The sequence below is a fragment of the Streptopelia decaocto genome, assembly GCF_964273445.1.
Source record: "Streptopelia decaocto genome assembly, chromosome: 2".
Classification (NCBI taxonomy): domain Eukaryota; kingdom Metazoa; phylum Chordata; class Aves; order Columbiformes; family Columbidae; genus Streptopelia; species Streptopelia decaocto.
In genome coordinates this window covers 54,328,899-54,344,980 of record NC_138655.1, presented here as the reverse complement: position 1 = coordinate 54,344,980, position 16,082 = coordinate 54,328,899, and the positions used below count along the sequence as shown (strand labels likewise).

General features: G+C 38.7%; 1 protein-coding gene across 7 annotated transcripts in view; it reads left to right on the top strand.

Moving 5' to 3' along the window:
- The window catches only part of PPP4R1 (protein phosphatase 4 regulatory subunit 1), a 68,273-nt gene that overhangs the window by 27,476 nt on the left and 24,715 nt on the right, over positions 1 to 16,082 (top strand). For all 7 annotated transcript variants that reach the window (XM_082047100.1, XM_082047099.1, XM_082047102.1 and 4 more), the window contains 5 exons: positions 9,437 to 9,579; positions 11,020 to 11,166; positions 12,670 to 12,777; positions 13,474 to 13,539; positions 15,769 to 15,927. In XM_082047100.1, coding sequence (XP_081903226.1) covers positions 9,437 to 9,579; positions 11,020 to 11,166; positions 12,670 to 12,777; positions 13,474 to 13,539; positions 15,769 to 15,927 — 623 coding nt within the window. The remainder of the gene's footprint in view (positions 1 to 9,436; positions 9,580 to 11,019; positions 11,167 to 12,669; positions 12,778 to 13,473; positions 13,540 to 15,768; positions 15,928 to 16,082) is intronic.

Sequence of the window (16,082 nt, the reverse complement as noted above, 5' to 3'; positions counted from 1 at the left end):
TGAGAACAGTGGTGTATGACTGTTTCTAGAGTGCTTTCTTAGCAAAGTCTTCTGAAGTCTGTATATACAGTGCTTATTTGTGTGATCATTTTAACCGTTTTGAGCATCAGAAACTTTCTGAAGCTTCAAGTTTGGAAAATAGGACAAATGTGTCCAGGGAAAAATGGCCTTGTGCAGCAACTTTGTAGCCTCAGGCTTTTCATTGGTGACCAACTAAGCATGTCAAATTGAAGTTTGTTTAGTTAGAAATGAAAGCTGACAGTTGAGCTCAAATCAATTTGTTTCCTTTAACAACGGTGGAGTATGTTTTTAGTCAAGGTTGGTATTTTCTCAGCGTCAGTAAAAGCAGCATTTCAGGCTTTTCCTGCGTTGTAGAAGTTGTCTCAGATCTGCCAAACTAGTAGCACTGGATTCTGCAGCTGTCCCACAAATTAAAGTTCTGCAAACTTAGCTGTGAGTTTCATGCCTTGAGCAGTTGCAGTACTGGAATTGGCCTGTTTCTATAAGACAGATAATTAGAATATACTTGTGTCTTAAACCATCTGAAAAATAATTATGGATCTAGATCTGCTTTGTGTTTTCTTAATATATATGCTTGACCATTATTCAGTCTGCAGCACAATGTTGTGGTGCCTTTTTTTTTTTTAGGTTACTATTACTAGAGTTTTTTTCATTTTTGTCTTATTTGATGCTTTTTTTTTCTGTTTACAATTTAACTGATTCTGTAAAACAAAAAAACACGAACTCAATTTGGAATAAGAAAACATAATAAAAGTATCTGTGTGTTTTGTCTTGCTTGGTTAGAGCCAGACATCTGTATGGTTAGAGCCGTCCTGGAGTCAAGCCTTTGTGTTTAAATGCATAAATAAATAAAACCAAAACCACACTGTTGGGAAGTCAAAATAAACTATGTACAGGACTTCTCATTTCTAATAGGTGATACTTATTAGTCTTATGACTGTTTTTTAACATTTGGAGGTATTTGTCTTCTCTTGTCAAATCAAGTCACAGAAAGCAAGGTAGTTTACTTTTTTGGCAGTAGTTGGTATAATTTGGTTTGAACTGAAGAGCGTACCCCGGGGTACACAATATCCATGCTTGCTTTGTGCTACTGCTGCTGTTATCTAAAATATAGGTACAGCAATGAGCTGGAAAAACCCAATGCCATAAAGCTGCCGAAGCAGTCCTCTGTCCTGTTAATACCTTGCAACTTCAGAAGTCCTGTAGTTGGGCTGATGTTTTTCAGTCATGGTCTTTGCTTGAAAAAGAAACATGCCTAGGTGTTGTTTGGTGTGTTTGTGTATTGTGGTGTGGTGGTGAGTTTTGTTTGTCCTGTGTTGTGTTGTTGTTGTTGTTTGTTTGTGGTTTTTCTTTCCTTTTTTTTTTTTTTTTTTCTTTAAACTGGGGCTACGATGACAGCACCATTTCTGTGTTTGGTATCATGCCCTGTATGTAAAAGGCAGCACAGAATAGCTGTTCCAATGGAGTAAATCCATCAGTGGCAGTTGGGGAATAATCTGCTGCTTCCAATCCCCTTACTTGCCGAAGTAACTTTTTCTCCAAATCTCAGTTGTTTGGGAGGCTTATTTTCTTCAGTGTTTTTCTTCATTGCTGTATTGGGGTGTTACTGCTAAGTCTGTGATTTTTGCTATGTAGCTTGGGTGTTTTTTAGCCCTTCTAAACTCTGGACGTCCCTACTGTCTTTGGTAGTGAGTTCCCTAGAATAGTTACAGCTATGGTAGGAAGTGGCTACCTTGTATTGCTTTTGAATCTGCTGTTTAATCACTTTGTAATTTCTCTGTTTCTTTAGGAATGTTAGATATGGATTCCCACTTAGATGTTTTTGTGGTGTCTTTGAACCTGTAGAATCCAAGAAGCAGCTTGGCACAGAAGCCCAGTGCTTGGCAAATGTTATCTTATCCCCCATAAACCCTTGTTAGAGATAAAATGCTTATCTTTGTGTTAAAACAGCTGGGCCTTCTTCATTCTCAAATGTAGACTAGCCACAGACTTATGTGAGATTTAACAAGAGCCTTATGTCTGTCTTTGACTGATACCAATTTACTCAAGTGAAAAAGTTTCTTTGGTACCAGCTTGTGAATGGCTTATATGATACATCACTGTGTGCACAAGTATAATGAACTGGCTTTGAAAGTTAGCCTTACCCAGAATTATTGCATTATTGGCATTTTGCTCAGTGTGCTTGCAAGCGGTACCAGAAACTTAAAATCTTATTTTCTGAGGGTTCTTTTAGAGACAGAGTCTATATCTTCATTTCTAAATTGTATGTGGTATTTTAGTGTACTATGAAATAAATACATATAGGTATCTTTCTAAAGAGAAGATGGAGGAAAAAGGAATTGACTTCCTGGATGACTGGTGCTTATTTGCTTGAATATAACCAACTAGAATTTTTTTTTCTCCTCAATGAAAAGTAGTCTCTTCACTGCATCGAATCAGTGGTGAACACACTTTGCAAAACAAACAGATTTTAAAAAACAGTCATTAGACTAATTGGTCATTAAGTTTTGAAGCTGTATAATCAGGCTTAATGTGGACAGCCTCATAACCTTAATTACTTAATAGTGTGCTTAACTTATGTTAGTAAGACCATTTCAATTACAGCTGTTGGTATAGTAGGAGGTGCCAACAATACCTGTCGAATAGCACATATGATAGCATTTAATTTAACAAACTCTTCATATGTAAGCAATATTAATAGGAATGCTAATATTTGCCTTTCCCAGCTGTCAATAGCTCCACCGGTGTTTTCTTCCCTCGCGCATCTTCTGTTTCAGGATTTTTCATACGTCTTCTCCCACCTCCTGCCACACTAAGAATGTTTTCCTTTGCTTGATGTGATCCTCTTCAGTCATCCAAGCAGATGCATGGAGAGACAAATGGGGACTGCCCTCTCTCATTAGTCTGTATTTCAGTCCTTGCTCTGCCAGTCAGTAATTGACTCCATTTCTGGTTAGTAAGAGAAAAGAGCCTGACTACTGAAGCCATACACACATCAGATACATCAGGCTTTCTGATGGACTCCTAAGCCTAAGGGGGTGGTCTCTGGTTACAGTGTATTTTCACTTATCTAGATTTTCTTTTGTCTTAGAAGAAAAGGTAGGAAAGTTGAAGAGATGGGTAAAATACAAAATGAGAGAAGTCAAAGTGAAAATATGGATGACACTAGAAGGGAAAAAGAGAAAGTTGTATTTGAGAGAGAAGAGGATAGATAAAGTTTTCAGTTTGACTCAAAGTTTATTTAAACTTAGTCTTTGATCATTCAAATGATGCTCAGTTTGAGAATTGACATGTGCACAAATCCAGTACTATTGCCATGCAGATTAGTATCTTAGTATGCTGTGGACCTTATTTCAGGCTGAGTACAGGGGAAAGGGCACAAAGTTGCTTTCACCTTTTTTTTTTTTTTTTTTTTTTTTAAAGAATGAAAGTGTAAATGGAAAGCTATGCACTTACACCTTTACTTCTTACAACCTTTAATAAGAACAAATATTAATATTATTAATATTCAGGTGTACTTAAAACATTCATCAAAACTGTCAGTCAAAGCAGTGTTAACATTACCCGTAGTTGTTCTTCATACACACTTCTATAACACAAAAGCCTTACAGCTCCTCACAAATGTATGGGAAATTGACTGCTGCTTCTGTTTCAGAATGGTCATTTTGGGATAATGAATGCTTTGCAGCATTTCTTCTAAATATTGTGCGTTGTTGCAGAATAAGCTATTTGATATAAATCTAGTTGTGAGCTGGCACTGGAATAATTATTTCATTTAAAAATAACTGTTCTTGAGCAATTAGTTGATATTAAACTGTGCAGCTCTGCAACAATCTCCTTTTAATTTCCAGTATACAACTAACTGTGGTGCTTTACCTCCTCATAGCTGAGGTGGAATACAGAGTGAACTGAAGCCTCAGCAGGGATAAAATAAACAGTACACATTTATCTAGGAAAGCTAAGTGTATGTGCTAGGAGTAGCAAGCTGAGCATATTGGTACTTCGCTTACATGAGAGGTGGTGTCAAATTCCAGGGGAAATTTAAATGGTTGGTTGGTTTGTTTGTTTTCTGTGGATGAGGAAGGAACAATTAACTACTTCTATGGTGCAGGTTGTTGTGTGCAGATCAAAGTCTGCCCAGGTTGTGGAGATGTTGATTGGAATAGGGTTGCACCCCTATGAGGAAGAAATCAAGTAAAGGGAGTAGGAGACCAGCATGGATGAGTAAGGAACTCCAGTCAAAACTCAGGTGGAAGAAGGATGTTTATGTAATGTGGAAAAAGAGAAAGACCATCTGGAAGGAATACAAAGAGACTGTTAGAGTATGCAGGGATGTGGTGAAGAAAGTCAAGCTCCACTTGGAAGCAAATCCGGCCAGGGATGTCAAGGACAACAAGAAGGGACTTCCTCAAGTACATCATGAGCAAAAGGAAGGTTAGGGAAAATGTAGGTCTGCTGCTGAATGAGGAGGGTGCCCTGGTGACGGATGATACAGAGGAGGCAGAGTTAATGAATGCCTTCTTTGCTTCCCTCTTTACTGCTAAGACCGGCCCCCGGGTATTCCAGACCCTAGAGACAGGAGATAAAGTCTGGTGAAAGGTAGACTTTCCCTTGTTTGAGGAGAACCATGTTAGAGCTTTTTTAGACAAACTGGACATCCACAAATCCATGGGCCCTGATGTGATGCACCCACAAGTGCTGAGAGAGTTGGCAGATGTTATTGCTAAATCACTCTCAATCATCTTTAAAAGGTCTTGGAGAACAGGAGAGGTGCCTGAGGACTAGAAGAAAGCCAATGTCACCCCAGTCTTCAAAGAGGGCAAGAAGGACAACCCAGGAAACTACAGGCCAGTCAACCTTACCTCCATCCCTGGAAAGGTGATGGAACAACTTATTCTGGATGTCATCTCCAAGCATGTGGAGGAAAATAAGGTTATCAGGAGTAGTCAGCATAGGTTCACCAAAGGAAAATCATGTTTGACCAACCTGATAGCCTTCTATGATGGTATGACTGGCTGGGTAGGTGGGGGAAGAGCAGTGGACATTGTCTGCCTTGACTTCGGCAAGGCTTTTGACACTGTCTCTCATAACTTCCTCATAGGCAAGCTCAAGAAGTGCGGGCTGGATGAATGTGTGGTGAGATGGGTCATGAACTGGCTGGAGGGCAGAGGTCAGAGGGCTGTGATCAATGGTGCAGAGTCTGGCTGGAGGGCTGTAGTTAGTGGGGTTCCCCAGGAGTCAGTGTTAGGTCCAGTCCTGTTCAACCTGTTCATCAATGACCTGGATGAAGAGACTGAGTGCACCCTCAGCAAGTTTGCTGGTGATACCAAACTGGGAGGAAGGGCCGACACAGCTGAAGGCTGTGGTGCCATTCAGCGAGACCTGGATGGGCTGGAGGACTGGGCAGAGAAGAACCTAATGAAGTTCAACAAGGGCAAGTGTAGGGTCCTGCACCTGGAGAGGAATAACCCCAGGTACCAGTACAGGTTAGGGGCAGACCTGCTGGAAAGCAGCACTGCAGAGAAGAACTTGGAAGTTCTGGTTGACAACAGGTTGACCATGAGTCAACAATGTGCCCTTGTGGCCAAGAAGGCCAACGGTATGCTGGGGTGCATTAAGAAGAGTGTGACCAGCAGGTCGAGGGAGGTTCTCCTCCCCCTCTACTCTGCCCTAGTGAGGCCACATCTGGAATATTGTGTCCAGTTCTGGGCTCCCCAGTTTAAGAAGGACAAGGAATTACTGGAAGAGTCCAGCGGTGGGCTATGAAATGATTAGGGGCATAGAGCATCTTTCTTATGAAGAGAGACTGAGAGAGCTGGGTCTGTTCAGCCTGGAGGAGAGAAGGCTGAGAGGGGATCTCATCAATGTTTATAAATATCTCAAGGGTGGATGTCAAGAGGATGAGACCAGACTCCTTTCAGTGGTGCTCAACGACAAGGTGAGGGGCAACAGGCACAGACTGAAGCACAGGAGGTTCCATCTGAATATGAGGAGAAACTTCTTTACTTTGAGGGTGCCAGAGCACTGGAACAGGCTGCCCAGAGAGGCTGTGGAGTCTCCATCTCTGGAGACATTCAAAACATGCCTGGACACATTCCTGTGCTATCTGCTCTGGGTGAACCTGCTTCAGCAGGTGGGTTGGATTAGATGATCTCCAGAGATCCCTTCCAACCCCAACTATTCTGTGATTCTGCGTAATATATTGCTGGTTTCATGTGGTCTGTAAATCAAGAGAAATACAACTGTCATTTTATTCTGGCAACTTCTTTTCAAAGTTATTTACAAACAGAAGAAATGGAAGTGTATTTTTACTTTCTTCTATCATTCTTTTAGTTTTGCTTGATTTTTAAAACTCTGTTAAGTTTAATTCTGTATATAGAGAATATACAAGACCTGATAGAATAGAGTGCTAATGAATGAGAGAAAATGAGTTTGCTTCCAAGATCTAATTTTTTATATTAATATTTCTTTTAATTTTTTTTTGTTTTGACAAGTTGCAGGTTGTTTGTTTGTTTGTTTGTTTTCTAGTAGCTTGCTACTTTAAGGCACAGACTTCTACCTTCAGGAGATCATTTGAAAAGAGCAGCATTTAAAAATAATTCCTCTGCAAATGGAAAAGTACTGTTCCAAGCAAATGTTATTGAGAACCTAATTGTACACAGTGATTTTTCCAGAGTGCCTAAAATAGAAACTTTCAGTCTTGATGTGAAGTAAAATTCTCCACCTAGATTTTGTATATGCTGTGTGAGAGCCTGGTCCTGACTGTATTGTACAGTGCAAAAAATATGTAATGCAGATGTATTCCCCAGCTGGATGAGCTTACACTTTCAGAAGCCTTGTATAATAATTTTAACTGATACTGCCATGCTCCATTCACTGTGGTGATGACTAAACCATAGAAAAGTTTAAATTGAAATGGCAGACAGTGTCGTGTATTGAAATCTGTTGGAATCTGTATTTGGAGCTGCCACCCATCTAAGCTCAAGACAAAGCTGAGGAATGGATGAAAGGAATGAGAAAATGCAGTATTTCTAGTGGAAATTTTTAGTGTTGCTTGGGTCTTTAGGAAACATAATACAGAAAAAAATCCCCTCTACTGTAACCCCATCAAACTGTAAGATTAGGCTCTATTCAGTACACACTGGAACATAAGCTTCAGCATTTGGGAGAACTGAGCTCTTATCTAAATTGGTAAGGTTAAGGTTCAGGTTCTTGCATAGCGACAGTAATTCCCCAGAACAGCACAAATGCCTTTTTGCTAGTGAATTATGGTGTTGCCTTACACAGACAGTTACATAGACAGTGCTGGATTGTTTGTTGGTTTTAATTGACCTTAATAAGATTGCAGAGCCACGTACTTAAAAGTTAGGGAATGTGAGAACTAAGGTGACTTTACAGGTCTAATTCATTCCTAGACATGAATTTTTCAGATCTTTAATTGCATCATCTCATCTGTGTTTCCCACAAAGCCAGAACTTGCTCAGTAGCTCAGGAAGAAGGGGGTTTGCTTTATGTGAGCAGCTCTTCAATAGTCTGAGGTGGTGTGGTCACTCTCTTAAGTGCTGCATAATAGATGAACCCTGTTCTGAAGAAAAAAGGATCTTATGTTTTGGTAGTCATTGCTCTCTTGCTGGAGTACTTTGTAAAGAAATCTGTGAATTCAGTTTCACAGCAAACCTAGACAATTTGGGGAAAGGGAGTGTTGCTGTTAGTTCACAAGTGGGTGGGCAAACTGTAGAGGTGTCAAAGCCAAAACAGTCTGCACATTTTGAGGGCCTAGCGTCTAAAGCTTTATACATAGCTCTTGATATGCTTGATGCAGAGCTCTTGTTGTCTTTGATTGTAGCAGTGGTATTTCTTCAGCAGTGAAGACAAGAGTTTGGACTGCAATCAGATGAGTAGCATACAGTTACACTGAAGGTTCTGGCTTTAGGATTTTGCACAGCTTCGTGCTAGGGAAAGGAATGAATTGGGTTTCTCAGCATTTTGTTTCTTTCACTCTGTTTTGATGGTAATATCACAGTAAGCAGTCCCAGTATGCTCTCTTACAATCACTTGCTCACTTCCATCATCAGATGGTTCTGCTCCTTGAGGGAAATGTGTGATTGCACAGAGAAACCAATCCAAGTGCCAGTTCTTGCTGTTTAATCATGCTGCTGTGGTGGGCCAAAAGCTGCATCAGCCAGATCAGTTCTTTGATATAGTTTGTTGTCTGGCTGCGCGAACAGTTGTATCGGCATGATGGAATCCACAAGTTTTGGGTTTGGGAGGGTGGGAGCTGCCTGAAGCAAATTTGGAAACAATTTGGGATACGCTAATGCTGAACATGCAGCCTCAGACAAATTTATCTTCCTCACTCACCCTCTCCTCTGCACGTCCCTCCTCCCAAGTCAACTTCTGTCTGCTGCAAGAAATGAGGCAGGAGTCCTAGAGAAGTGAGAATGAGATCCTAGTGATAAGTGTTGTGACACAAGCCTCTTGTACCCTTAGATCATGTCTTGGGCATGTCTTGAAATAGCAGCCTTGTGGGAAGGGTGGGAGTGAGTCCTTCTAGCCCTGGCATCAGGCCCTGGTTCCAGTTTCTTGTCCAGCAAGTTCCAGTCTCCCTTCCCTTTAGTTGCTAGTCTTATCTCCTTGTCACTCACCTCTCAGCCCTCTATCCCTCCTTGCCTAGCCTGATGGTTCATCCATCAATCTGCTCTGTTTCCCATCTGAAGCCTTTTCAAAAGAGTTACTCTTGAGAGAGGGGCTGTTTACAGTCTGTTCGCAGTGGTGATGGCTTTCTCCATCTCAAAACATGCTCTGTTTTCTGAATTTTAAAAGGTTAATTTTTTTTTTAAATAGTCACCAACTTTGATGAAAAACATGCCGGAAAGGCTTAACATAAGCAACTGGAAAGATGCAGGATCTTTTCCATCTGTCAAAAATATCAGTAACCTTAAAAAGCAAAGAATGAAAAAAATCATTGGTGGTTGTGGCTGGTTGTCCTGCTCAGCAGGATCTTTCCTGCATGAGAGGCTGTGGCCAGGACCACCCCTCAGTTTGGTTCTTCTCAAACTGGTACAAGTGTTGGGTTGACTTCTGCTTAGATTTCTTGGAAGTAGGTGATGCTTGTAGGGAGCTCAGACAGATTCTGATACTCGAAATGTTTGATGGCTTGCTCTCCTTATACCTGTACCTGTTTTTTTTTACCAAGAATGTGAAATCTATCATTTTAAAAGATTAGCAGTACGGAGTGTACTTGGACATGGTTTTGCAAAAAGATGATGATTATCAAAATGAAGCTTGATGTAAACATGCTGCCCTGAACATTTGGGAACACAGTTTCTATGTACAGGACCGTAAAAAGCTTATTCTGGCAGTATGCTTGTAAACATTTATTGTGCCTTGTTTGGTTTTATTTTGACCCTAACAGAGCCAACAGTGCGAGCAGAACTGATGGAACAGGTGCCTCATATTGCTATGTTCTGTCAAGAAAACAGACCTTCAATCCCATATGCTTTTTCCAAATACTTACTGCCTATTGTGGTACGATACCTTGCAGACCAGAATAACCAGGTAAGTGTCTTTTACAAATAGTTTATTAGCTTGTTGAAAATACTTGGTGTGAGGTTTTTCAATTTAAATAATTTAGCATCATACAAGTGTGTATTATTTTGGGGTAGAAAGGTTTTGAATGACAGGAAATGCATGGCACTCTGAACTTTAATTCAAGAAAATTTCCAACTTTTGTTTTTTCATCTAATGTAAATGTAACTACTCCTACCTTTATACAATCCTAAAATTATATTTGACCCTTTGAAGGCAACCGCAAGGCTGATGTGGCCCCTGCTGAAAATGAGTTTGGCACCCCTAATCTAACATGATCTGTTCTGATTTGGGGCCTTTTATCTGGTATTGTATTCTTACGGGCAAAATCAAAGCTTCGATAAGCTTACGTAACTTAAATTCTGACATAAAGGAACAGTAGTATGGTATGTTTTTTTTTTTTAACATCATTATGAACCTCATAACCATTTATTTATATATTGATCCAATAAAACTTTTGGTTGGATTTGTATGGTTTGTTTCTCTACATGTATGAGTTAGCTTGTCTAAAGCTTTCTCTAGGCTTCTCCATGTCCTTTCAGACTAGACTAATCCTAGGTGATACAGTATTTTAAGTATTTTAGATCTCTGAGTTTGTAACTTTTTCTTCCCTTGCACTTTCCAGATTTTCCATAATTAAAAATAGGTACCCAAACCTGTTTTTCTTGAGTTGGTTTGCTAATTCATTTCTAATACAACAAACATGCTTCTGCTTGATATTTTCTTGCTAGCAGATCAGTGATTCTGTTCATTATCTTAAGCCCTGTTGATACTTGATAACTCATGTGGCTGGTTTGCACTGAAACAATGATCTCTGTGATGTTTTCAAAATTACTACATTGCAAGATATAGTTTCTTGTTTTATGTAATATTTTCTGAAGAACTTCATTTTTGAGAAGCAGGGCTTAGCCATATGTGAAGTCAGTTATTAATGGTTATTTTGTTTTTGTACAGTCTCTCAGAATTTAAAATACATTCAAAATAAATGCTGTTACTCCTTGTTAGCCAAACTTGTTCATCTCAGAAAAAGAGGATTTGTTTAATAAAATTCACTTTATTTAGAACTTTGTTGCTCCAGTTAGTCGTTCTGCTTTTCTTGCATGGGCTTTGCCGTGACTACTTTTTTGACATTGCTGTACTGTGTTTTGGGAAGTATGTAGGAGGACACTTTCGTAATAGCATTGCCTTAGTTTGCAATATGCAGGTTCTTGCGTTCAAACATAGTTTGGTTCAAACATGAAGCATTTGCAAAAGTGGCTTTGGAGTACACATCCTCTTGCCGAGTGCAATTGGTATAGGTGTGTGGCAGTATAGAGGTACAGCTTCCAAAACACAGAACATGTATTTAAACAAACAAAGAAAAAACTGTCTTCAAGTTTCTTAGTTCAATTTTTTGTCTTTTTATAATAGGTAAGAAAAACAAGCCAGGCAGCATTGTTAGTTCTGTTGGAGCAAGAACTTATAGAGAGATATGATGTGGAGACCAAAGTATGCCCTGTTCTGATAGATCTGACAGCTCCAGACAGCAATGATGATGTGAAGACGGAAGCAGTGGCTGTAAGTAACAGCAATACCAAATCACACAGTGCAAAGCTTGCTTGAATGCTTGATGTTTTAGTAATGGTAGTGTGTTTCCAAGATACACATCCATGTGGTATTAAAGAGAAAAATCTGTATTGCTATCCATAACTAATCTAACTTTTTCTATTCTGTGTTATACTCGAATCAAGGTTAGATTTAAATTCAGTAGCTTATATATGCTGTAAAGAGAAACCCAACTGGACAAGCTGTCCCAAGACAGCGTGTGTGATTAATTTTATTGACTCCTAAAGCATCTGCTACTGTTGGCTTTTTAATATTTTCAGGTTGGTTTGTTTTATGGAAGTTTAAATTGCATATGTGTAAAATTTCCATCAGTGGAAAATCTCTAACTCTTGAATTCTGATGGTTTTTGCTATTCTCTTTATTCATTTTTGGTTTGTTTTATTGGATGAAACTGTAAGCATTTCAGTTGAATAACTCATGATTGGTAGGTGTGGGATTTTTTTTTTATTAGACACAGCCTTAATAATTAAAATTATTATCTGTCAAATTAAAATAGTAAGTAAATTAGTAAGTTAACTTATGAGCAAGAAATGGCAGGAGATGTATGTCCTTTTATTTCCCTTGATTGTTTTTTTGCAATTTGTGTTGATGATTTTGCTGGCAGATTTTTTTTCTTCTTTTTGGTTGATAGAGAGCTCATCAATATTTTACTTTCATAATGTGGCTGGACTCCTAAACAGTAAGCAGGCTGGACATTATTGTGTTTGATACAAAATTTCTAGGATGTACTTGAAGAAGCTTACAAATACTGTAGAAAATAAAATTTAAAGCAGAATTGTTCTATCCATCTTCATTGTTTTGAAGATTTTAAATATGAGAAAGGCTACTGTAAGTCACTGAGCCCCTAGGGGTTAGAAAAATAATAATTGTTATTATAAGAAAATGAATTTAAGTAGCTCTACTGACATGATAAGGGAAGTTAAACAAAAAATTATTTTAGATTACTTTTTTTCTTTAAGAGTTGTAAAAATTTGAATGAAGGAGCAGTTAGAGGGAAAACTGTCGCTTTCTTCGGTATGATAAGCTTTTTTAGTAATTTTATGTCATGGAGTTGCATATGTGCAATATAGAGTGTTGTGATTAAATTTTAAATCATACAGAAGTTGTAGAAGTCACTTAAGCATATTAATTGTCAATTTTCTGTTAACTGTAAATATATTCGTTAAGTATTGGAATAGTGAAAGAATCTCTTTTTAAAAGAATTTCCCTTAGAGTTCAGTTATCTCCATTAGTTAGGAATTTTATTTAGTTTGGTGAAAGACCAATGTCTTCTACAGCTGTGTAACATCATGATTGGAGGAAGGTAAAAAGAAAAAAAAAATGCTTTTTTCAATTAATTTCACAGTTTTCAATAAAATCATGCATCAGAATGAAAAGTGTAAAGTGTCTGTGTGTAACTGACAGGGAATTGTGTGTTGTGCAAGCGTCCCTGATTAGTGTCTGTTTTGCCGTTAGATAATGTGCAAAATGGCCTCCATGGTGGGAAAAGACATCACGGAAAGACTTGTTCTTCCCAGGTTTTGTGAGATGTGCTGTGACTGCAGAATGTTTCATGTTCGTAAGGTACGAATTATCAACATCTGATCTGGATTATCTGTGAAAGGAATGTCATCAACTTGGAACTTGACTTATCTAAATTATTGTTTCCTGCTAGATTTCATTTGGGATGTGTGTAAGTGAAAGCTGTGGAGTTTCTTTTGTAGCTCGCATTTCCGCAGAGTTTATATTTGACACTGAGTTTTTTCCAGAGTTCCTACCTTTATTATCAGAAACAAAGAAAGAATCTGCTTGTCCTTATGATTGTGCAGGTAGCCACAAAAATGTGAACCAACTGTAACTGATACAACATCAGCCACCTGAGCTCATATCGCTGTGTGTAGATGGAATTAGAGATGCACCTTAAGATGAAATAAACCAGTACCCCGTCATGGTATTTAGGTGCTGTAGCTGTGTTTTGGTTTCACCCTGCTTGTATTCTTTCATTTGACAGCACTTTGAATGCATTTTATCCTCCTTCCCTTTCACTTAAGTTATGGAGTGGTTCCTTTGTGATTAAAAAATGCTGATTAAGTTTGAAATAAAGAAAACTTTTTTTTTTTTAAAACCATGGGAACTGATGGAATGGGGAAGTGGCTGATATTGAGTTTGCACTGACAGCTGTTTTTATGGTTTTAAAAGCTGTTTACATTTTTCCTTTGATTTTATTTGCTGTATTAAAGCAATGATCTTAGTGGTTATTTCTTGCTTTTTGTCTGGTAGGTATGTGCAGCCAATTTTGGAGACATCTGCAGTGTGGTTGGACAGCAAGCCACTGAAGAAATGCTGGTAATCCACTTCTTAAAGGATTTTTCTTTTTAATACAAGTCAGTAGTGGAGTTATACTAGGTGCAGAGAAGGGTAGTTAAAATGATTAGGCAACTGTGTATGATTACTTTCCCTTAGGAAGGAGAGACTGAAAAAGCTGTGACTCTTCAGTTTTGCTGGTGTGAGGTTATGATTGATGTTTACAAAATCTTGAAGACAGTTACTGTGAATACAGAACTCTTACTTACCAAGTCACACAGTCTGGATCTAAGGGATACTCAATTCTAAATCTGGGAGAAGGGTTCAACCAAACAGAAGAAAATGCCTCAGACCGTGGAGGCAGAGAGTATAGCCAAAATACATTAGGCAAGAGGTGGGCAGGAGTGCATCATAGAATCAATGTCCATAAATGCCGTGAGAGACTGCAGATACAGGAAGAACATGGGCAGTATAGACTGCTAGAAGTGGCAAGGTTTGTGTTATCTCTTTAAACAGCACCACTTAAGCTGCCATTCAATGATTTGATCTTGTAAAGTCCGTTTTCCTTACTTGAACAAAGCCCCACAGCCTTCCTCGGAAGGAGTGAAAAAGAAGGAAGGGCAGAGAAAATAAATGAATCTGGGCAATAACAAATGTAATAAAGGGAAAGAGATACAAATTCAAAATGGAAAAGCAGGGAAGTGGATGGAGAATTGAGCAGAGTATCCTTAACAGTGCCCTCCATTCCCTTGGCAGGACCAAAGGGCTGGTGGATGTTGCTGGTCTTGGAGACACAACAGGGCAGGGATCCTTCTTCAAGCTTTCTCCTTTTGGCAGTGTGGACAGTGAGCTTGTTGAGGGCCAGAGGAGGTTGATGAATCAGTGCCATGAATTAGCGAAGAGCTTAAAAAGGAGAAGAGTGTAAATGCAGGCATGATTTCAATAAGAGGCTCCACAGCCTTTTGCAGATATGATACTGGGACAGGTATACCCAGTGTGACCCTCAGGGCATTTCTTACATTCCTAAAGCATTTGCTGCCTTTTTCCCTAGGTATTGTGTGGTTCAAGCCATTTGATAATGAAGTGTCACTGTGCAGATTTATATCCCATATGTTTCTTGGTTTGTGATGTAAATTGATTTCTCTCACACAAGTTCCCTCTTAGTGATACATTTAATGAATTTGGATTAAAACTTTGTAGAAGGTGCAATTAGGCTATGAAACAAAGAAGTGTTATTTATTTTATGTGAAAGCAGTAACATGTGGGTGGACGATTTGGGATCTTGTTTCCATAACAAAAAAATACCATTTTCCATTTTTTGTGCTTTTTTGATTATTAAAACAAACAAACAAACAACCCCAAACAGGCAAAAAACTGTATGGCTTTAGATAAAACTTCATTTTGTAAGATAAATACTTTTAAAAATAAGGAGCTAAGTCCAGAAGACTTTGCTGCAGACCGTAGGAATAGCTCATTGTATTGCTTACATCTTACTGATCTGCCTGTTGCACGTGAAGGCAGCCATGTGATGACCTGCATGTCTTACTGCCTCTCCTACACTCTGTCCACCATTTCATCCTTACTATTATTTTTTCCAAAAACCCTAATCACTTGAGCAACTTCTAAGTGCTTTGGTTTTATTAGTAAAACCACTGCTCTGTTCAAACCTATTTTCTCTTGCACCAAATGCAGTGTTTCTCTTGTTCCCCTGTTCCTGTGTGCAGTTCAGGTCCTGCTTCATAGGGCAGGTGGTGACAGACACTAGTTAGTCTTACAATGAGAAGTGATGGAAAAGAAAGGTTTTCTTTCCACAATGATTGAAAAGAAAGGTTTTCTTTCTTTCTGAAGATGCTCTTTTCTTTGCATATCAGTGAGAATGTTACAAAAATCTGAAGTGATCTCTGATAGTTAAAATGATAATGCACCAGTATTCTTTATATTTTTGTTCCTTTCAATATTATCTGCTTGGCAAAAATGGTGTAGTGATGAGGTTTTGTCTTATGATAGTTTTTCTGGGCTTGAGGATATTTTTGGAGGTCTTTTTTGGATATAAATCAGTTGAGAGAGTTAGTACTTTCTTGCTGTTCTTCAGCTAGGTGATTTTTCCTTATCTGTATCCATAAGTAGCATTTGTCTTGCAAATGTTAAACTAATGCATCTGAGTATGAGGGCAGGGAACCAAATGGGGGAAATGTATGTGAGGAAAGAACTTTATTTGGAACAAATACTATCTATTAAGACTTGCAAACTTACTCACTATGTTCCTAACAGCTGCCGAGGTTTTTCCAGCTCTGCTCTGATAATGTGTGGGGAGTTAGGAAAGCTTGTGCTGAATGCTTCATGGCAGTTTCTTGTGCAACATCACAGGAAGTCCGGAGGACAAAATTATCAACCCTTTTTATTAATTTGATTAGTGATCCTTCACGATGGGTAAGAATTGCTTTTTATTTCTTGAATAGCTAAAATATTTCAAGGATTTTATTGTTCTATAACCTCTCCCCATAGGTGTGGATAATAGAACTTGTTTGATGTACCTCAAGCAAAATTCTTAGACTGCTTAGTTTGTCAATGGGTGTAGAGGGTCC